Source organism: Prionailurus viverrinus, chromosome A1 (genome assembly GCF_022837055.1).
Source record: "Prionailurus viverrinus isolate Anna chromosome A1, UM_Priviv_1.0, whole genome shotgun sequence".
NCBI classification, from domain to species: Eukaryota; Metazoa; Chordata; class Mammalia; order Carnivora; family Felidae; genus Prionailurus; species Prionailurus viverrinus.
Genome location: NC_062561.1, coordinates 129265095 through 129289431, shown reverse-complemented (window position 1 = coordinate 129289431; position 24337 = coordinate 129265095). Strand labels below are relative to the sequence as shown.

Genomic DNA, 24337 nt, shown 5'->3' with positions numbered 1-24337 from the left:
CATACATTCAGTATTTAAGTTCTAATTTTTTGTCTCGTTCTAACGGCTTTCACTTTTATTTGTTTTATATTTTTAAAAATATTAATATTTTCATTGCTTTTCAAAGTAAAGGTGTACCTTGCTACCCAAAATCTCATGATTTGAACTTGGGAGCCAAATAGATTTGGGTATATTTTTTGAAATGGACCCATCTGGAAGCACAAGTTTCTTGCTATCCAAGTCTTGCTATTCACTATACCAAATGCAAGAGCTCAAAAGATTCAGATAATCAATATCCTAATTCAAGAGCCAAATCAATTTAGATAATGACTAATACCTGTATACTGCTAGAAGTATAAAAGGTTTTTAAATGAACTGCTTCTGAATTCCACTTCCACTTTTATCCATGGAATGACTTTTTTTTTTTTTAATGTTTATTTATTTTTGAAACAAAGAGAGACAGAGCATGAACGGGGAGGGTCAGAGAGAGAGGGAGACACAGAATCCAAAGCAGGCTCCAGGCTCTGAGCTGTCAGCACAGAACCCGACGCGGGGCTCGAACTCACGGACCGTGAGATCATGACCTGAGCCGAAGTTGGCTGACCTGAGCCGAAGCTCAACCGACTGAGCCACCCAGGCGCCCCGGAGTGACTCTTTTTTATTAGGAATACTTACATTGAAAAGCCGACTAGTATGAGAATAAAGGATATGAGTAATATGTAATAATAAAGTAATATGAGAATAAAGAATGATAAAGGGCTGGAAGTGGTTAGGGAGAGAGGAGAGAGGATTTAGGGATGTATAATGAGAAGACCTAGATTTAAGTTCTACTTCACTGGACAGGCTATGTGGTCTTGAACAAATGATTGTCTGTGTTAAATAGATGTTTCTTTTCTAGCAAAACAGAGGTGAGAATGGTACCTATGAGCTACCAGACAATATACATGAAAGTGCTCTGTTACTTAGGAAGTATCTCAGCATAAATGGTGGTGGTGTTACAGATGACGGAAAGACTACTTTCCTCTGAAAATACTTTTAATGTAGCATATGCTTTTTTTAAATATCTCTTCCTATTTTTTTTAACTCAGGGACTAGAGGGTTAAAATGTTTTGTGTTAGATTTACAACTTTGTGAGAACACTATCAGGTGTAACGGGAGAGGTTTTTGCTTCTGCTTAGTGTGATATTGATCTCGGAGAGCCATTAGAAATCACTCCTGGCCATCTCAGTCCAGTTTTACTTTGCTTGCCCTGGGAAGGTCTGAACCCATGATCAAGGGCCAAGAATTTCAAATGTATTCTTGGCATTGGCCCTATTCCTGAGTAGCATTCGGGAAACCTACTGTTATTCTTTGGTTTTCTGATTGCTAGGGAAGTGGTGATACTGCATAGTTATTTCATGTGGAAAATTCCACAGCTACAGATTTAAATATGACTTAATTAACACTAAGCTGTAAGAGGATTTATGGTGATTCTTAGACACGAAATGTCAAATTTTGAAATAATGTTCTAGTAGCATTTGGGACCATAGAAAAATGGAAACTTTTTAATGTTTTAGAAGTAATTTTCCTTGTGTTTGGTTAGTAACAATGGCTTTTCAAACCTAGTTATGATCTTTTTACAAGAAGACGGAGTATGAATAAGGTTGCTGCCATTCGGAACCTTTAGTATTTCACTACATGCTGGAGGCACATGTTTGCTTTTCCTTCCAACTTCTTCATCTTGTTGGTGCTTTGAATTTTAAAGGGTGTACTTGAGCTAGTACATGCTATTTAAGAAGAGAATACTCTCTTACAAGTAGTTGATGGAAAAGCTCATTAAAATTCTATGTATGTGGCACTTCTACTTTCCCTGTACTCTCTCTCTCTGGAACACTCTTTGAAAAAATATTGTTAGCCTAGCAATAAGTCAGAACTGTGGTAATCACTGGGGTATGGATTTCAGACAACCTGCCTTCCTATCCTCTTATTTCATCTTGGCTCTCTTTACTTATGACACTTAAATCCAGCCCTGATGCCAAATAGAAGGTACATGAAACACTCTTCCCCTCAGCCTCTTGTCTGCGGGGAAAACAGAGCTCAATTCACCCCTGAACCTTTTATAATTTGTGGGATCACAGTGAGTCTTTATCATAGACTTTAAATTTAGTCTGATCACAGCCTTTAAATGTCATCAAGCAGTCCCCTCTACAACTCCCTAAACAAGTCACCATCTGTACGTGATTTATAGACATCTTGTCGTGGGGAGCCCCTACCTCACAGGGACGTGGGCTTCCTATCTAGAAAGGTATAACCATCATTGAGAAAGAAGGCAGGAAAAATGAACAGTTGTCAGTGTTAACAATAACCAGAGTCATGAACATCATATTAAAGACTTTGACTTTTATTTGCTCAGTAGGGAGAGCTGATTGAAGCAGAGGAATAATCTGAACAGAGCTGTACTTTTAGAAAGTGAACTTGGCAGTTGTATGGAAGACAAGATGTAGCAAATTGGATCCAGGGCAGGGAAACCACATAAAAGACCACTACAGAGCACGTAGTAAGGGATGCTGAGGCCATAGGTGTAGGTTAAAGAAGCACTAAACCTTTGGTTCTTTTTTGTTTGTTTGTTTATTTTTGAGGGAGAGACAGACACAGAGTGTGAGCAGAGGAGGGGCAGAGAGAGAAGGAGACACAGAACCAGAAGCAGGCTCCAGGCTCTGAGCTGTCAGCACAGAGCCTGATGTGGGGCTCGAACTCACGAGCTATGAGATCATGACCTTAGCCGAAGTTGGACGCCCAACTGACTGAGCCACCCAGGTGCTCCTGAACCCTTGGTTCTTAACTCTGACAGTTCATAATGGTCACCTCAGCAGCTTATGGATGCCTGGGACCCCATGCCCTAGGATTCTGATGCAGTTCGGTCAGGGTCATTTTTTTGACCATTTGATTTTTAAATCCTGCAGAGGTGATTCTGCTATGCTGAAAGAATTGATATGTGTTGTAATAATAGCAATGCATAATTACTGAGCCCTTATGTTGTGCTAGGCTCTTTACATATAGGCTCTTTACATACTCACTAAATCCCCTATGAGTTACATGCTGCTTTATGCCCAATTCACATATGAGGGAAGTAAGCACGGAAAAGTGAAGTCAGTGGCCCCAGATCACACGAGTCAGTGGGAAAGCCCAGGGTCAGAACCCAGGCCCGCTCACTCCAAAACTCACTGAAAATAGGATTTTAAAACCCCCAAACTTGGTATATTGTCTTATGAAAATAGCATGAAATTAGCTAGTTTTTGTTAAAAGATACAATGGTATTTTTAAATTTACAAAATGTGAAAGTTACACGTAGGATATTGATAGAAGGTATATGATTAAAATGTTAAATTACAGGAAAAAATTATTCATTTTAAAGTGTTTTTCTATTTTTTTCCTGCTTCCTGAGCCAGCCCAGCATGCTTTTCCTGGCTTGTTTTCTTTCTACTGCTACCAAAGGAAAACAGAAAGATGATGTCATTTGATATTTTTCCCCCTGATGTGTCAATAAAAGAATAAAATAAAATATATCTTTAGTTCAGGAATTCCTTTACCGACACACAAAAAACCCTAGTTTTCAGTCATGCCTACGATGTCTTAAGAACAGCAACATTTTAAATGGCTTAAAGAAAAAGGCAAAAAGTGAAAATCATCCATACTGTTACCATCCAAAGACGATAATATTAATGTCCTACCAGTGGTCTTCTTTGGTACTAGTTTTCAGTCTTCATTTCATTGGAGATAAAAACTAGACATATTCCTGTGGCTTACAATGCTCCTCTAAGCTTCAGATTATCCACTGACAGGAAAAATTCAACAAAGTTTGAGCAGTTCTGATTCTGTCCGTTAAGTCCCCATTTGTGTGACAACTTTTATTTATGGAGACTTCCCTGGTGAGTTACAGGCCTGTGGCTAGCATTCCTCATGGCCGTTTACACTGCACGTGGTACCCGGATGTTTGGGGAACTTGTTGAAGAGAAGGATGGTCACTAACAGAAGCGACAACACACTAACACACTAACACAGCACATCAGCGATTTTAATTTTAATTTTAAGAACTTTAAGGTTTAATTTAAGATTTTAATTTTAAGACTTTGTGTTTTTATGAATGTCTTTCAGCAAACTTTTGTTGAATTTCTATCTTGTGTAGGATACTTGACTGAAATTGTTCCTGCTGAGAGCATCAGTGACTTCCTTTTATTAAATCCAGTATCACTTTTCAGTCTACATTTTACTTTGTCTCTCTGCTTCATTTTATCCTTTGACTCCTTCCAAAGATTAACTCTTCCCTTGGCCTCCAGATAGCCTACTTCTCTGGTTCTCCTTCCGCCTCTCTGGCCACTCCTCATTCTTTTTTATAGTTTTCTCATGTACCATTCCTCCTGTGAAGATTGAGTCCTCAAGATTCTGACTTGAATCACTGAGGCTTCTTACTCTATGCTCTTTCCTCAGCCACTTGCATGGCTCTATGGTTCATCTTTTATGTGATAATGACCCCCAATAGTACATCCTTGGCCCAGATCTCTCTCCTAATTCCAGATCCAAATATCCAGGTGCCTTTGGAGGTCTCCATAGAAATGTTCTAGGGGTGCCTGGGTGGCTCAGTTGGTTAAGTGCCTGACTATTGGTTTTGGCTCAGGTCATGATCTCACAGTTCATGAGTCCAAGCCCCATGTCAGGCTCTGTGCTGAAAGCTCAGAGCCTGGAGCCTGCTTCGGATTCTGTGTCTCCCCTTCTCTCTCTCTGCCCTTCCCCACCTCAAAAATAAATTAACATTAAAAAAAATTTTTTTTAAGAAAAAAAAAATATTTTCAGGGGTGCCTGTGTGGCTCAGTTGGTTAAGTGTCCAACTCTTGATTTCATTTTAAGTCGTGATCTCCTGGTTGGTGAGATCCAGCCCTACATCTGGCTGTGTGTGGACAGATGTGGTGCCTGCTTGGGATTCTCTCTTTCCCTCTGTATTTCTGCCCCATCCCTCCCTCTCTCTCTCTCAAAATAAATAAATAAACTTTAGAAAATATTTAAAAAAATAAAAATATTTTCAGACATCAAAATATAGCCATAATGTTATAATTACATTGAAATAAAACATCATCATCATCAAGAATTCAACCAGTATTTATATTTTGCCAATTATCTCATAAGAGTATCCTTTTTAAATGTTCATTTATTTTTGAGAAAGAGAGACAGAGTATGAGCAGGGGAGGGGCAGAAAGACACACACACACACACACAGATTCTGAAGCAGGCTCCAGGCTCTGAGCTGTCAGCACAGAGCCCGATGTGGGGCTCGAACTCACAAGCCGTGTTAGATCATGACCTGAGCTGAAGTCAGACGGTCAACGGACTGAGCCACCCAGGTGCCCCTTTTAAGGTATTTTTAACTGCTAGTTTGGTCACTTTTTATACTTGAGGCATTAAAATAATTACTCAAATTATTTATCCTGTAATAATAGCTCGTATTAGAAATAATAATAACAAGTTTGACTTTAATGTTTTTTTTTTTCCTTTTCTACTTGAACAACATTTTAAATATATTAAGAATGCTTAGGGGCGCCTGGGTGGTGCAGTCGGTTAAGCGTCCGACTTCAGCCAGGTCGCGATCTCGTGGTCCGTGAGTTCGAGCCCCACGTCGGGCTCTGGGCTGATGGCTCAGAGCCTGGAGCCTGTTTCCGATTCTGTGTCTCCCTCTCTCTCTGCCCCTCCCCCGTTCGTGCTCTGTCTCTCTCTGTCCCAAAAATAAAATAGAACGTTGAAAAAAAAATTAAAAAAAAAAAAAAAAAGAATGCTTAGATTATATCAATTTTTCTATCAGTCTATATATATATTGATCCTTTTTTTGTGGTCAATTGGTGTTAAGAAACTTGTGGGACAAGTCTGACATTTTTTCATTTTAAGGTTTGTTGCTTCTTTCATCATACTTATAGAAATTTTGTTTATCCTTGCAATACAAGAACTGTACATACATCTGTATTTGTTTATTCATTAGTATTTACTTCCTGATACATGGTAAGTATTTTGACATAAAGATTAGTTTTGATTTTCATTTTTTCAGAAAAATATTTTATGATCTATTTGAATATTTTTCTGTTTTTCTCCTGTTCAGGAATACCTGCTATTTTTGCAAGTCCACTGTTGATTTGGCATATATATTTTTTTCTCAAATGCTTTTAAAAAATTTCATTATTGAAGTATAATTGACATACACTGTTATATTAGTTTTAGATATACAGGATATTAATTCAGCAGTTCTTTACATTACACTCACCATGATAAGAGTGGTTACCATCTGTCACCATTATAGCATTATTAACTATATTCCCTGTGCTGAAATTTTTATCTCCAAAGCACATTTTATCTTGAGTTGCAGTGTTTTAAAAAAATGTTTATTTATTTTGAGAGAGAGAGCACATGAGTGGGAGAAAGGCAAACAGAGAGGGAGAGAGAGAATCCCAGGCAGGCTCCATGCTGTCAGCATAGAGCCCAGTGTGGGGCTCGATCTTAGAAACTGTGAGATTATGACCTGAGCCAAAGTCAGGAGTCTGATGCCTAACTGATTGAGACACCCAGGTGCCCCTCAAGTTGCAATTTTTAACTGATCTAATTCTCCTGGTCTAGAATGAGCAGTGACCAGGTGAATTTCTCTTTACATGGTTATGAGGCCAATATAGTTCCCCCCCCCCCCCAAATGTCAGGTTAGTTAGCCTATTTTGGACACCTAGACTCACACTTTAAGTAGATAACGCTAAGGTCCCTTTCAGTTCTCTGATTCTGTGATACGGAATATATGGAAATGTCCCAGTTTCCTTGGGGAAAGAAGAAAGTCAAGAAACAGCAAACACAAACATATTTTTATATATAAAAGAATATCTGGGTGGAGAAACTCTAAAATGTTGCTAGTGGTTATAGATGGATGGTGGAACTTTGCTGCATGTCCTCTGTTCCCCAGATCTACTCTGTATCCTGTGCTGGACCGTGAGGAACACAGTAGACTATATCCACAGGCTTACTCTCCTACCATCTGGTTCTGGTTGGTTTCAACCAATGGAGAACCCCAGGAAACTAGAAAGAGAGAGAGAGGAGAGTGGTATTGAGATGTTAATTCCCCAGTCACTTCCATAGTTGCCTTATGTTGGCCCATTCCCTCCACTGAAGGTCACAGCTCCTCTTCTGGAGGGCTTGTCCATTTGACTCCTGGGTTCTGGTAACCACTACCTGCCTCCCTTTGCCCTTTGAGGCCTGTGGTGGTAACAGCCCTACTCTTTTTACTCTTCAGTAGGAGCCCTACTCCTAGCCCTTACTCTTAGGCTTCCAAAGACAGTAGTGATCATTGACCAAATAGTCTGCTGTCAACATTAGGATCTAGGTGCTTGTTTAAGAAATGCTGGTTGCTGTCAGTTATTTCTTGGCTCAATGAATGTGCACTTACATTTTGTTTTTAGATCCAAGAGTTGAAGACTGGCTCCTCATGTCCTCACCTCTGCCACAAACCATCATCCTGGGATTCTATGTCTATTTTGTCACTTCTCTAGGACCAAAGCTCATGGAGAATCGAAAACCCTTTGAACTCAAGAAAGCGATGATAACGTACAATTTTTCCATAGTGCTGTTTTCTATGTATATGTGTTATGAGGCAAGTGTCTTCAAGTATTCCTAATGGGAGAATTTTGCCTGAGTCTTCCTGTTTTTCTGTCATTATATGTCTTGTTATAATTATAGTGATGATTCTTTGAGATTTAAGGAATTTTAGAAATTTAGCTCACTAGAGCAGGTATTTGCCAAAAAAAATTGTTATGTATAGACTGGGTATAGAGGATCTCAATATACTCTACCTCACAAGTAGTGAGAAAAATTAACATTAAGTTTGGGGACTTGCACATACTTAGTCTTAATAGATGATTGAATGAATCCATATGTGTTAGTTTTCAGGAAACTCATACATGGAGAAATTAAGTAACTTACTCAAAGTAGCATAGCTACTGTAGTATTAGTGGAGGACCAATATTTGAATCCAGGTCTGTCTGACATCAGGAGCTCATCCTGACTCTGTAATGAGTTACCATCACCATGGTAGGAAGCTCTGATGAGCTGTAAGATGGTAGACTGTTTAGGTTTGATTTAGATGGGCCTTGTAGGGACAGGGAATTTAGACTCCTACAAAGCAGTACCTGAGGGAGTCTGTCCCTTAATTGTTACTTTGTTAATAAGAGAGATGAGGATCTTCCAGGACCCAAGAGTAGACTCATGGTTTCTCTCTCACCCACTCTGCTATTAACAACCTTCACCCAGCCTCACTTACCTGCTTTTCTGTGATTCCTTGCTTCTTTTCTAATACTGGCAGTCTCCCTCATCCTCTACTCCTTAGTTACTTCTTTGCAGCATAGCCTATGCTTCCACAGAACTGGAACTCTCTAGGGCCCACCATGACCCCTCTGGCCCCTCTTGACACCATGACCTCTGCACATGCATCCCTCCTACCTGATTCCTGCTGCGAATCCACCTGATTGAGTCACCTTAAATCTGCTGGAGCCTCATTACCGGCCTCCCTGCAGTCTGGACTTACCTTGCTACCTTCTATTTCTTCTACTTTATTACCAAAATTAACTACAAGCTACCTTACTGTCCCTTCCGGATCATGAATAACTGAAAGGGAAAGAGTAATAGAGGTGGTCTAACCAGGTTATGAGAGATGGGAAATAACCTGTAGAGCCTATAAGAGAGTGACCTAGTAGCCAGGAGACCAGGGACCAGTTAGTACCAGTTATGCTACTAACCAGCTGCCTCATTTTTTTTTTTTTTCAACGTTTATTTATTTTTGGGACAGAGAGAGACAGAGCATGAACGGGGGAGGGGCAGAGAGAGAGGGAGACACAGAATCGGAAACAGGCTCCAGGCTCTGAGCCATCAGCCCAGAGCCCGACGCGGGGCTCGAACTCCCGGACCGCGAGATCGTGACCTGGCTGAAGTCGGATGCTTAACCGACTGTGCCACCCAGGCGCCCCCAGCTGCTTCATTTTGAGCAAGTTACTTAACCTCTCCAGGCCTTAGTTCTCCTGTTTTATAGAGTCAGGATTAAACCAGATTGTCTCTCAGGTCCCTTTATGCTCTGTGTCTGATTGTGCCATTCAATGTGATATCCCCAAATACATTTCTCAGGAAGTAATTAAATTATAGCCAGTAAGTTTGGTTTCCTGTTTTAACAATTGCAATGTAAAAGAAGTTTTGAAAATATCTGAATTTGGCAGTTTCTATCTCCCATTAATCACTCATACTAGAGTTACTTATGTGCCAATTTTGGGGTTTATTACCTGCCAAATGAACATTATCACTCGTTCTTCTTAATTGCCTGAAATATAGACATATATGTCAGAAGTTTTGTAGACTGTTAAAATGTTCTTAATCTTAATATCAGGAAGGCGTTAGGCTTCACTCTGTCTTTAAACAAAGACCTTTGACAGCTGGTCAGGATGTCATCTCCAGAACACCGAACACATGGTTTACTGGGTGTAGCACAATTGCATTAGGTCTACAGAGGAAACACCTCCACTAGGGATGTTAGGGAAAATATGAACAAGGTGAAAGGGAAGTACACCAGACTAAAGGATCCCACGTGTCTTATCGTGTAGTGATGGTTTTGAATGTGCTAATTACTTGGCACCAGTCAGACATTAATAGAGAGACACTGGTGAAGACCACCCAGGAGCCCATGTCACAGGGTTTCTCTTGTCCAGCTCCGTGTTTATTTGGGGTAGGGTATGGTGGAGAGCCAGCATCCCCATTAAGTAAGTGGACTTTCAGTTTTACTTGCATCAGTTAGAAGATAGTCTGAATGGAAGAGAATATGACACTCACTGACAGATCAGGATTTTGTACAACAGAATTAGCTGTTTTTCCACCACATTCCATTGTTCCCTTGAGGAAAAACTTATTGACTTGTTTTTGTAAGTTATTTTTCTCACTCTTAAAATATGTCTTATACTTTTGTGAATCTTAAGATAATCTGTTTTTAAGATTTCGCAATTGACCAAGTTAAGAGTGAGATTAAATATCTTATGAATTAAGCTCGGAGTTGATATCAGAAAAGGATGGTATGATTTTGAACACCACAATCTAAACAGTTGTTTTAGCTCCTTTGTTTCTTTTTGTTTTTTACCATTAAAATATCATTCTGCTAATGCCTCATAAACTTTTGCCTTTAAAAATTAATTTATCGGGGCGCCTGGGTGGCGCAGTCAGTTAAGCGTCCGACTTCAGCCAGGTCACGATCTTGCGGTCCGTGAGTTCGAGCCCCGTGTCAGGCTCTGGGCTGATGGCTCGGAACCTGGAGCCTGTTTCCAATTCTGTGTCTGCCTCTCTCTCTGCCCCTCCCCCGTTCATGCTCTGTCTCTCTCTGTCCCAAAAATAAAATAAAAACGTTGAAAAAAAAAGAAAAAAAAATTAAAAAAAAAAATAAAAATTAATTTATGATAAAGTTTTCATTTTAGCTTTAATAGTAACTAAAAGTAGAAATTTAAAATGTGCATTAATGGCAGAAAATGATGTAACCATTATACTGAAAAAGAAGGCATTTATTATACTGAAGAAGAAGATGCTGGCACTTGAGAGAATAGGATGTCAGAGATGAGCTGATCATATTGTGAGGATACTAAGTTAAGCCAACCATTTATATGTGCATTAATTTAAAATTAGAGCCCTTGGATGAGCACTGGGTGTTGTATGGAAACCAATTTGACAATAAATTTCATATATTAAAAAAAAACATACTAGAAAAAATAAAATAAAATTAGAGCCCTTAGCTTTTCATTTTCAGATACTGTTTCATTTTTTAAAATTTTATTAAAGTTTTTATTTGAATCAGATAGTGTTTTAAAAGAACTTCCCACCATCATACTAAAAGAATGTCCATATAAATCTTTGAATTGAGGTTCAGATAACAACAATAGGCTTTTTCTTCCCACCACTAGTCTATGATTCCTTAGTGGGTGTGCTGGAATTAAGGCATGCCAAATTGCACTCTCACTGATAACATTTTCCTCTCTTACTTGTTATGTGAATCCAAAGATGAACTGATCTCTGAGTCTTGTGTTTCATCAATCTTGATTTTAAGACCCACAGACTACCCCTTCACATTATACCCACTAGTAAAGGACAGGAAAATGCAGTTATGGCAACGCTCTTATGAGTACCGTGAGGAATCTTGGTTTGCCTATGTATTTTATTGACTAATTGAGAAGACTGGAAATCACCAGAAAGGACTGTTTTCAGACCCACTTGTTCCCTTCAGAGTACACAAATATACTAATGGGCATATATAGATGTACACACATGTACATATACTGACATATACCTACCAGTATTTGCTGTTGAGGCAAAACACTCCCAATGTTTTATTCTCCACCATATCAGAATAATCATCCTAAGAAATGGACACTTGAATATGAACACAGTTGATAGAAATAATAGATGACTGTACAATTTTGAAAATTCTTGTTGCTTTGACTATCAATTGAGTTGCTAGTTCTAACTGTTCTAGCCTGGCTTTCCCACTGACCTGAATGCTGGCTCAGCTGAGAATGTGGTGAGGAGGCACAATCAAAACTACCTTCATTATAGCTGTTGAGCAAATGCTTCCTTCTTTAATATGCATGTGGTCTCTTACAGTTTGTGATGTCTGGCTGGGGTACAGGTTATTCATTTCGATGTGAAATTGTTGACTACTCACAGTCACCTTTAGCACTGAGGGTAAGTTTCTCTTTGGAATATCTTGTAACTCAAATGTTAAAACTTCTGAGATTCTATTTTTTAACACTTAATGTGAACTCAGAAGAAGTAAATGACTCATCTGTCAGATTATATGTATTGAGAGAAAACTAAAAGTTATCAGAAAGAATCAAATGAAATCAGGTGTGTAGTTTTCTGTTTAATGAAAATTGGTACTTTTATTTTTTAACTTCCTGGACTTAAAAACAAATTCATATCTGGTTCCTCAAAAAAAGTAAAAATATAATTCCCATATGATCTGGCAATTCCATTTCTGGGTGTATACCTAAAAGAATTGAACACAGGGACTCAGGTATCTGTACTCCCCTGTCCATAGCAGCATTATTAACATGTCCACGGACAGATGAATGGACAAAGAAAACATGGCATATACATACAATGGGATATTATTCAGCCTTAGCAAAGATGGAAATTCTGACACATGCTATAACATGGATGAGCCTTGAGGGCATTATGCTAAGTGAAATAATCAAGGCACGAAAGGATAAATACCGTATGATTCTATTACATGTGGTGCCTAGAGTAGTCCAATTCAGAGACAGAAAGTAAAATGGTAGTTTTCTGGACCCATGAGTGGGAGGGGAGATCTTACTTATTAACAGGTACAGAGTCTCAGTTTTGCAAGATGAAAAGAATTCTCTGGATGGATGGTGGTATTGGTTGAGCAACAAAGTGAATGTACTAACTGCCACCAAGCTGAACACTTAAAAATGGTTAAGATGGTAAATTTGGTTATGTGTATTTTGCCAAATTAAAAAAATAAAATTTTCCTCTGTATAAAAATAAGATAAATTTGTATCTTTGTGTGTTTCTGCAGATGGTACGCACCTGTTGGCTTTATTACTTCTCCAAATTTATTGAGCTATTAGATACTGTGAGTATGTGGTCACCACATTTGGTAAATGTTTGATGTCTCAATGGAAGCAATAAACTGCTAGAGTTCAGTTGTTGTCTGATAACTTTGGTTATCTCTGTACTTCAGGCAGAACTCCTATTATCTCTTACCTTTTATTATCAGTAATTTTAGAGAATAGATAGGATAAGCTTTTTTTTTTTTCTGGTCTTTTGCAAACTCCAAAAGGTTTTTTTATGTATCTACTGCCTGATTAGGATAAGCACGTAACTGTCATATACATTGCAAAACTGTGTATCTTTATGGAGATGGATGACAGGTGTTTTGGGAAGCAAGCTCAGGAATCAAAGAGCAGAAAACATTTTACCTTGGGTTCTGCCAGTGTAAAGCAAAGCACTCTGTCATCCATATTCCTTTAAGAGGATAAATGCTTCATAATTCTTAAACATAAATTAGGATATCATCCCTGGGGTATCAGTAATTTTGGTAATATCAAAACTATCTCCAGCTGCCGTTCTGAAGTTCATGCTTACTAGGTGTTCTCTCTTCCCACATAAGATCCTTTGAAGATCAGCTCTGAATTTGGATGACTGGGCTCTGGGAGAAGCAAGTCCCATGGAGTAGGGTACATGATGAGAGGAGAATGCTGTGTACTTCTGTTTTCAGAGTAGCTTAGGAAAGCTGGATATTTATCATATCTTTGGGATATGTGGGTCTTAGTTATCTGGAACCAGTTCTGTCTGTCTAAGACAGACAAGTGTGTTCTATCTTCAGAGTACATACAAATATGTTTCTTGTAGCAAATCTCAACATGCTTCACCTTCTCACCTGAACAATCACATAATGTTGGAATTGGAAAGGACTTTAGTGAGCATAGCATACAGTAGTTCTCAAACTTGGGCACGCATTAGAATTGCCTAGAGGGCTTGTTAAAAACACAGATGCCTGCACCCCGCCTCTAGAGTTTCTGATTTGCTAGGTCCTATGTTGGCCTCAAGAATTGCATTTCTTTTAAGTACTCAGGTGATGTTATTGCTGTTGGCCTAGGGTCCACACTTTGAGACCTCTACTGTAGTTCAGTGGTTCTCAGCCTTCATGAGGCTGAGGCAAGAGGATTAACTGCATTAGAAAACAACAACAACAACAACAACAACAACAACAACAACAACAAAAACCTGGGTCCCACCTCCAGAGATTTGGTGCCAGATGGTCTATAGTTAGAAACCAGGCATGGTGTTTTTGAAAAGCTTCTTGGACATTGGCATATACAGCCAGGGTTGAGAACCTCTAATCTGGTTCAGAGCCCTCAATCTGAAAGTAAATTGAAGCCAGGAAGGTAAGTAATTTCCCCAGAGGAATGCTGCTACTGTCTGGGGTCAGGGTCCCAGATAGCTGGTTTGGGGCTTTTCCGTTGCACCATGCTGCCTTCTTCCATGTGCATAATAAGCAAATGCTTCTCGGCCTCATTTTTTCTGCTTTGCATGTTCTCAGTTCCACGTTCCGCAAAAAAACTGTTGGTGCCTCTGTGTTCTTCCCTGAACCACATTTTTCAAATACTACTATGGATACTTATTTTGTGCTGCTCTGTTTAGTCTGTATTTAGAAGTCTGACTCACTACTGGTATTCTGAATTTTCAGTATTTTTTGAACATTTAATTCTGCTCTCGAATTTAAATTTCCCCCTGCTTTTGCCTGCCTTTTCTCCTCTTTGTTTGTAGAGTTTCTGCAAACCGCGGGTGCATTCAATCTGGATGGTGCCTTTGCTGCTCTTCTCATTTTTCCTAGGCTACTTTTTTTTTCTCCATCCTGTTTCTATAAAACCCCTCAAGTTTTTCCCTTTTCATCTTTATCTACTAATAATATGCTAACTTTTGATTTGTTGCAAGTCCTCTTTCAGTTTGCTTAATCCCTTATCTAAATTAGTAGGAAGTGTCTTAAGAATTGAGACTCTCTGCTTTCCCATGTACTTCAAAATCCACATGGATGTTTTCCTGCCAATAATAATTCTTTCAATATTCTTTGGCTATGTTCTTCACTTTCCATTTTTGATTTTAAAATCTGCATTCAATTTCTTTAACACCTTTTTATTGATTCTCCCATGACTAGGCATCATACCAAAGTTCCTTCATACTAATGAGCTTTTGAGCTACCCCTTGGAGAATCAGCTGCTTCTGTGAGCATTCTCTAAGGCAGCTCTTTCAGTGCAAGTGATGATGGGAAATAGTTTGTACTTTGCCAATATTTTTGTAACAGTAGATATATCATTGCATGATTTTATATGAACTTGATTTTTTTAAAATTATTTCAGATCTTTTTTGTTCTGCGTAAGAAAAATAGCCAAGTGACTTTCCTGCATGTCTTCCATCATACCATCATGCCATGGACCTGGTGGTTTGGAGTCAAATTTGCTGCAGGTAGCCAAGGGAGATTCGGGATCATGTGTAATGAGCGATTACATTTTTGTATATTGTAAACACAAATTCTGTCCTGAAATGTGATTTAGAAGAAACTCAAAACATCAAAGAATTAATTTGTTCAGACTTCTGACTTTCATTATTACCTGAAACATAAACTTTTAACCTAGATCCCTCCTCCACCCTCCCCTCTTTAGATACACATGACTTTTAGGTATAGTCTTCTACTCATATCCTTTAGTTGTTTTGTTTGGGTTTTACTCTTTCCCCAGATAGTTCTTTTAAATGTCATTAACTAAATAAAAACCAAAAAAAATGGTACAAGCTTTAATTTCATAGATATATAGATAAATACTCCTAATTGTTTCCAGGAAGTTAGAATGTTGATCTCAAGTTCTAGTCTTTTTTGCATTCACATTTCATCCCCTACCAATTCTGTAAAGATGTGTCAAATTGTGGTTGTCTAAACTTTGTTAAATATCCCACCATATTAAAGGATATTATTTTGATATTTTTTGAAGTTAAAAGTACTTTAAAACAAAAGCTTGGCAAACAGATTCTTGTTCATTTGGTTTTCATTTTATGCTTCTGAACATCTAGAATCGGAAAAAACAGATTGAGTAATTTTACCCTCTCATAAAGTATTAAATAAATGATACCCCCAAGGATATACACGTATTAGCAAAAATTGGTTGGGAGATTTATTTACGTGAGTTTAGTAAATTTAAGAAGTCTTTGAGTTAGATAATACTTTAAAATTTCTGCAAATAGCTCACCTCTATTATGCATTCTGACTTTGTATGACTAAAAAGAGAAACCACAATTGAGGAACTCTTCTTTGAGTTTTAGAGTCTGTAGGCATAGGGAAAAATCTGCATATCTTGTAACAGGAGAGGGTATGAATAAGCTAGTGGCATGAAAGAGATACCAGAACCTAGAGAAGCCAGAAGGCTGTCTCTACTATGGCCTTTGGGCATCAGATTTTCCAATATGTGAAGTATTTCCTTGCCCCAAACTGGCATTTATGTGTCACAAATTTTTAAAAAGTTAAAGTCACTGTTTTTCCTTATAATGTATGTAAAAATGTAACTCATTATAATAAGATAGTCTCTTCTGTGTCCATTTCATAAATCAAGGATAGCTATATTACTTAGTCTCCATTATTATACTTAACTTCATATGTTTTTGTTTTCTCTCACATGCATATCAGTTCTTTGAATAGGATTTTCATTGACATTTCATTTGTGTTGGCCAAAAATTAAAAAATACCATCCATTAATAAAATGGTTATGAATTCTTGTGTATATATAATTGCGAAATTCAAGTGATATCAAGGGACATTTAGCTCATCTTCTCTTTTCAGCAGTTTGACTCCAAAATTATCAGAAATAGGTATTTATTTTATTTTAAAGTATGCTAGCAAAAGTTCTTTCACACCCTTATAATTTATTTATGCAGATTTCTTCTCTGAGACTAGAATGTTACATCACAACACTGAAAAATAAATATAAATTTAAAAAAGATTGGGAGGAAGTACCTCAAAATACAGTGATTTAGAAATAGTGCACAAAAAGTGGTTTCCCTCTCCACCTTTATCCTTCTCTGTTTTTTCTAAATTGAATATCTATTGGTTCTATAATGGAGAAAATGGACTTTATTTGAAGAACAGAGTTGAGCAGTTTTTTTCCTAGATTATCTAGAGTGATTTTTTTTGAATTTTTAAAAAAATAATTATTTAAATCCAAGTTAGTTAACATATAGTGTAATACTGATTTCAGGAGTAGAATTGAGTGATTCATCACCTACATAGAACACCCAGGCTCATCCCAACAAGTGTCCTCCTTAATGTCCATCACCCATTTATCCTAACTCCCCACTCAGCACCCGTCCAGCAATCCTCAGTTTGTTCTCTGTATTTAAGAGTCTCTTATGGTTTGCCTCCCTCTCTCTTTTTATCTTATTTTTCCTTCCCTTCTCTTATGTTCATGTTTTGTTTCTTAAATTCCACATATGAGTGAAATCATATGATATTTATCTTTCTCTGACTAACTTATTTCGCTTTAGGATAATACATTCTAGTTCCATCTAGGTTGTTAAAAGTGGCTGGGGCGCCTGGGTGGCGCAGTCGGTTAAGCATCCGACTTCAGCCAGGTCACGATCTCGCGGTCCGGGAGTTCGAGCCCCGCGTCGGGCTCTGGGCTGATGGCTTAGAGTCTGGAGCCAGTTTCCGATTCTGTGTCTCCCTCTCTCTCTGACCCTCCCCCGTTCATGCTCTGTCTCTCTCTGTCCCAAAAATAAATAAACGTTGAAAAAAAAAAATTAAAAAAAAAAGTGGCAAGATTTCATTCTTTTTGATTGCCAAGTAATATTTTGGTGTGTGTGTGTGTGTATATATATATGTATATATATATACACACACACACATATATACATACACACACACACACACATACACACACCACATCTTTACCCATTCATTAGTTGGTGGATATTTGGGCTCTTTCCATAATTGAGCTGTTGTTGATAGTGCTGCTATAAACATTGGGGTGCATGTGCCCCTTCGAATTAGCATTTTTTTTATCCTTTGGATAAATACCTCTAGTAGTACAATTGCTGGGTTATAGGGTAGTTTTATTTTTAATTTTTTGAGCAACCTCCATACTGTTTTTCAGAGTGGCTGCACCAGTTTGCATTCCCACCAGCAGTGTAAGTGTTCCCCTTTCTCCACATCCTTGCCAACATCTGTTGTTTCCTGAGTTGTTAATTTTAGCCATGCTGACAGGTGTCAGGTGGTATCTCATTGTGGTTTTGATTTGTATTTCCCTGATGATGAGTGATGTGGAACATCTTTGCACATGTCTGTTAGCCATCTGGATATCTTCTTTCAAAAAGCGTGTGTTCGTGTCTTTTGCACATTTCTTCACTGGATTATTTGAGTTTGATAAATTCTTTATAGATTTTGGATACTAACCCTTTATCTGATATGTCATTTGCAAATATCTCCTCCCATTCTGTCTGTTGCCTTTTACTTTTGTTGATTGTTTCCTTCGCTGTACAGAAGCTTTTTATCTTGATGAGGTCCCAATAGTTCATTTTTGCTTTTGTTTCCCTTGCCTCTGGAGACATGTCTAGTAAGAAGTTGCTGCAGCCAAGGTCAAAGAGGTTGTTTTCTCCTCTGGGATTTTGGTGGTTTTGTGTCTTACATTTAGGTCTTTTATCCATTTTGAGTTTATTTTTGTGTATGGTGTAAGAAAAGGGTTTCAGATTCATTCTGCATGTCGCCGTCCAGTTTCCCCACTACCATTTGCTGAAGAGACTGTCTTTTTTCCATTGGATATTCTTACCTGCATTGTCAAAGATTAGTCAGCCATACATTTGTAGGTCCATTTCTGGCTTCTCTGTTCTGTTCCTTTGATCTGTGTTTCTGTTTTTGTGCCATTACATACCGTCTTGATGATTACAGCTTTGTAATATAGCTTGAAGTCCAGAATTACGATGCCTCCAGCTTTAGTTTTCTTTTTTTTAGTATTACTTTGGCTATTTGGGACCTTTTCTTGTTCCATCCAAATTTTGGAATTGTTTGTTCTAGCTCTGCGAAGAATGTTGGGTTTTTTTGATAGGGATGGCATTGACTACGTAGATTGCTTTGAGTAGTATCGACATTTTAACAATATTTGTTCTTCCAATCCATGAGCGTGGAATGTTTTTACAGTTCTTTGTGTCTTCTACAATTTCTTTCATAAGCTTTCTGTAGTTTTCAACGTATAGATCTTTTACCTCTTTAGTTAAGTTTATTTCTAGTTATTTTATGGTTTTGGTGCTATTGTAATTGAGATCGATTCCTTGATTTCTCCTTCTGCTACATTATTTGTGTATAGAAATGTCATAGATTTCTGCACATTGGTTTTATATCCTGCTACTTTGCTGAATTTGTATATTAGTTCTAGCAGTTTTTTGGGTGAGCCCTTTTCTAAAGTGTATCTTTGAAGGGGAGCCTGGGTGGCTAAGTCCGTTAAGCGTCCGACTTCGGCTCAAGTCATGATCTCACATTTCATGAGTTCAAGCCCTGCATCGGGCTCTGTGCTGACAGCTCAGAGCCTAGAACCTGCTTCGGATTCTGTGTCTCCCCCTCTCTCTGCCCCTCCCCTGCTTGTGCTCTCTCTCTCAAAAAAATGAATCAATGTTAAAAAAATGAACAAATAAATAACAAATCACAGATTTTTTAAAAAGTGTATCTTTGAGTCCATTGATAGACTTCCATTTCTAAACAAGTATTGCTTTTGATAATGAAATTTTAAAAAAGAAATTCCTGTTTTTCAATGTTACCCTATTTATGGACATTGAACACTTTGTAGTGGGTTCGTTGTCCACACCTTAATCCCCCTTCTGCTTTACAAAATGCAAATACTTTCTTCTTACATTCCCTAAGTTGGCATTTCCATTCAGTCTTGCATGTGGAATTTAGTAAACACTTGTACACCTATACCTACTTAGTGACAAGTACAGTGATAAGAGCTGAGATACTTCCAGAAATGTGGTTTGGCATTGACTTTCATTCCTAGAATGAAACTGTTCAGTTTAAACTGTTCTTTCAAAAACTTGAGCACAGCTGATCTCTATCTAGTATTTAATTTCCTGTTTGCCTGTTGTACACTTTTCTGGCATAACAGCAATCCAACTTTTCTTTGGAATATGATAAAACGTTTCTCTGGCAGGTTTTTATATTCATTATGCACATATTCCCTTCCAGAGATATGGAGAGCTGTGATAATTACCCAGGTGATTCCTTTATTTTTCTAATCCAAAGGAATAAAATGTGATGGCACTAATTGTAATTCATTGAGATGTTAGCTTTTCAAAACTATTGTTGTAAAGAAGAAAGCAAGCTTAGAAAATACTTTATTAGGAAAGCCTTCCAAGAAAATAAGTTAATTGTGATGGCTGATTTTGATGAGTAACCGTTACTAAACACTGTTAATTACGTTAGTGCTTTATTAAATTCCTGTCCATGGGATCCTCATTTTAGGACATTTAAATGGTGAAAGATTCTGAATGGAAAATAGTCTTCTAACAAAAAATGGGAGAGGCGTCTTAATGAGAAAGGCTCTGATGTAGATTGTTAATCAAAGGTGAAATAGGTTTCCTGTGTGTTTGTATAACCAGGAGACACAAATGGAATTGAGAAGTATTTGTCATATGCCTGTTAAGCAGCTTGACTCCTAACCTATCAGAAATAGACAACTATTATATTTTTAAATCACCTCAGAAAAGGTGTTTTCACACCACTATAATTTATTTATTCAAGTTTATTTTGGGAAAAAAGACTAACCTAAATGTAAATAATAAAAGGTGGGAGGTTGTTGATAAGCTGCATTAATTCAGTTTCTTCTGACTTGAAATTTATGATAATTAGGGGCGCCTGGGTGGCGCAGTCGGTTAAGCGTCCGACTTCAGCCAGGTCACGATCTCGCGGTCCGTGAGTTCAAGCCCCGTGTCAGGCTCTGGGCTGATGGCTCGGAGCCTGGAGCCTGTTTCCGATTCTGTGTCTCCCTCTCTCTCTGCCCCTCCCCCGTTCATGCTCTGTCTCTCTCTGTCCCAAAAATAAATAAAAAACGTTGAAAAAAAAATTTAAAAAAAAATTTTATGATAATTAAAGAATTGGCTGAAATTTTATTTACTCTAGTAAGGGAAAGTTTATGAAGCATAGTATAGCAGAAATGAGGCATGGGGGAAGTATTTAAATTACTCAAAAATATTTATTTTATTTAAAAAAGGTTAAAGGAATACTTTAGCAGTGGTAGTATCCAGAAGTATCTAAAATTTCTGTGATTATGAGTGATTATTAAGTCATTAGTTTCTACTATGCAACAATTTTTGTTTTGCTTTAAAATTTCTGGAATACATAATGCTTATGAATTTGGTCCTTTTTCTAATGTAATTGTTCCACATTTGTGAGGTTTTGTTTTATTTCTGGAATTAAAGAATACTGGAATAGGGGCACATAAATGGCTCAGTTGATTAAGTGCCTGATTCTTGGTTTTGGCTCAGGTCATCATCTCACAGTTTGTTGGTTCAAGCCCCACGTGAGGCTCTGCACTATCAGTGCAGAACCTGCTTGGGATTCTCTATATCCCTCTCTCTCTTTCTTTCTGCCCCTCCCCCATTCATGCTGTCTCTGTTTCTCTCGAAAACAAACTAAAAAAAAAAAAAGTAATGGAATAAAGAGTGGAATATTTTCGAGAAAAATTTAAATCTCAGATCAGCATCACTAAGCTGAATCAGGCTATACATAAAGAATGCAGCTTCTTCTAGATGGTCCGTCTTAGGAAAGATGCCAGGGAAGAGTGTTTTTTTCATTTTTTGCCCCTACTATCAGCTCATCACCTTGTTACCCCTTCCACTACTACAGGTCCAGCTAAAGACAATTGAAATGATCTTTGCTTCTGTTCTCCAAGGATTTTTTGCTTCAACTCTAACTTGAATAGGACCAGTAGGAGATATAGTGGTTAGAAGAAGAAAACCAAGATAAGAAGGCACAATTGATAATAATCAAATGGAAGCGGTAATCAAAGATGACTTAACAATTAATAAATGTTTATTTTGGAAAAACAATTATTTTTAAATAACTAAGGCAAACCTAGCTTAGCCTACTGATGAAAGCCAGTGGTTTTACTGCCAAAGTTTTGTAGCACAGGAGAATGGGTTGTGATGAATTCATACAGTGTAATACTATAGTACTGCACAGAAGTAAGAAAGCAAACTACTAATATACATAGCAACATGGATAAATTCTTAAAAACATTATGTTGATTGAAAGAAAGTAGGCTTGGGGCACCTGGGTGGCTCGGTCGGTTAAACGTCCGACTTCAGCTCAGGTCATGATCTCATGGCTTGTGAGTTTGAGCCCCGTGTCGGGCTCTGTGCTGACAGCTCGGAACCTGGAGTCTGTTTAGGATTCCATGTCTCCTTCTCTCTCTGCCCCTAACCCACTCGCATTCTGTCTCTGTCTCTCTCAAAAATAAATAAATATTAAAAAAAAGAAAGTAGTCTCAAAATATGTTGTATAATTCTATTTATATGAAGTTTAATAAAAGGCAGAACTATAGTTTTAGCATAAAGGTTACTTTGGGAGGGGTATATTCTTGGAAGGGGGACATAGGAATGTATGTGATGTTGGAAATAGTCTATCTAGACTTTGGTGATGGTTATGTGGGGTGTATACCTATGTAAAAAAATCATCAAATTATACACTTAAGATTAATGTATTTGTGTACATATGTCAACCCTCACTAAAAAAATGAATTTGATTACTATTATTTAGCATATGCCACATTAAAAAAGTAACACAACTTAATTTGTTAAAGTATATCCAAATTATAAGACCATCTTAAGGTTAACATATAACAATAGACATGCTAATTTATTTTTAAAGTTTTGCATCTTGTATTTTACTGAATGAATGTATTATCCAGTTCCCTCTAATTTAGTAGCTGTTTAACAAGATTTATGTTTTGGATGCATTTCTTTCTACTAAAATTAAAGAAATATTTATTCTAAAAATCTCAATTTAGACAAAATGAGTCTCATTTTAAGGAACAGTGCCCCCATTTTATAATAATTTTATTTTTCAGGTGGTTTGGGAACTTTCCATGCCTTTCTAAATACAGCTGTACATGTAGTTATGTATTCATACTATGGGCTATCTGCATTGGGACCAGCCTTCCAGAAGTATTTGTGGTGGAAAAAATATTTGACATCATTACAGCTTGTGAGTAATTAATTTTATTTAAAATCAGATACAAAACTAAATTGCAGTCATTCCTCTTCCCTATGAATCAGGATAGTAACTAAATAAAGAACAAAAGTTACAAAACAATAGGGATATAGTGTGTCTGGCTCCTATATTGCATCCCGTCCTTATCCTTTTCCTGTAGTTTAAACTTTTGTCAAGAACTGTGTTGCAAATGAAGTGTATCTGGTAGCCGAGAAGCTCAGTTGAACCATAATGTGTATCTTTATGCCATCTTTATACTATTTCTGCTTTTATATTAAATAAAGATAGTTATGATCAAGATAATCTCAGTTATTTGAACCACAGTAGGCATAATATTAAATTAGAAGTTAGAAATTCCATATTCTAGATCTAAATGACTTTGAGGGAGGGAATGTAACTTTGAGAGCATTAAAGATGTAGAGTGACGGTATAATAAATATACTGACAAAGTTGACAACACTCTAAATAACCAAGTATAAGGAAGTAGTGAAATAAATTATTTTAATTCTTACTTTGGGATATTATGATATCAAGAAAATTATTCACAATTTTTTTCTTTTTAAGAATTTTTTTCTGACTGTAAAGTAATATATGCTCATTGCAGACAAATTAAAACATCTAAATAGCTTGTTTTTTCTATACTTATATATGTACACTTGTGTAATTTGCATTATACTGCGTATACAACTTTATATTGGGCTTTTTGCACTTAACATTACTCTTAAATGTTGTAAAAAATGTTTAATAATGGGGCAAACTATTCATATAGAAAAAAGAATAGACATTTGTTTATTACTATTTCAAACATGTTGGTTATACACAAACACACCTACATCGAATGTTGAGGGTGTCACTTAAGCTTCCTAAGGTTTCATCTTCTTGTCTGAAAAATGAGAGGGATACCTACTGCACAGGAATGTCATAAAAGTTCATTCAGATAAGGCAAGGAAAGTTGATGATGATAATAAAAGAAACTGTGTGAAGATCTTAACGATGGTTACAACTGGATAGTTTATAGGTAATTGTTATTTATTTGTATGGATAAACGTTTACTTTTCTAAAATTCCCTCAGAACTCATGTTGCCTTTTAATCAGGAGAAGAAAGCTATCCAAAAAATCTGAACATTAGCCTGGAAGTGTTCCTCTTTAGACTGTGTATAATATTCTGGGACAAAGAGCCCTTGGGCGTCACTAGAACGGTGATCAGTAATGTTTCACTCCTTACAGATTTTCTCCTGCCATTGGCAGGATATATTTTTATCTATGACTGTGGATGACAGGTGGAAGATATAAGGACTCAGAGATGCTTTGGCTCCTACAAAATTGCTGGGGCTGTAATTAGAATGTTTGTAGTTCCCCAAAATTGAAATACCTTGTCCAACAGCAAGACAGAATATTTGAATTGAAATTATTTTAGAAATAGTAAGACCATAAGATAGTGGTTCCTTGTGCATTTCCTCAGTCGAGGACTCAAGTCAGAGACGTGCCAAGAAAACCTGCTCTGATGGTCCCTCCTCTGGG

General features: G+C 37.3%; 1 protein-coding gene across 2 annotated transcripts in view; it reads left to right on the top strand.

The window, feature by feature from the left end:
• The window catches only part of ELOVL7 (ELOVL fatty acid elongase 7), a 75039-nt gene that overhangs the window by 47781 nt on the left and 2921 nt on the right, over positions 1-24337 (top strand). Inside the window, exons 3-7 of one of the 2 annotated variants that reach the window (XM_047876963.1) lie at positions 7437-7627; positions 11656-11736; positions 12593-12649; positions 14937-15042; positions 22674-22810. In XM_047876963.1, coding sequence (XP_047732919.1) covers positions 7437-7627; positions 11656-11736; positions 12593-12649; positions 14937-15042; positions 22674-22810 — 572 coding nt within the window. The remainder of the gene's footprint in view (positions 1-7436; positions 7628-11655; positions 11737-12592; positions 12650-14936; positions 15043-22673; positions 22811-24337) is intronic. The other variant, XM_047876972.1, reaches the window with a different exon arrangement.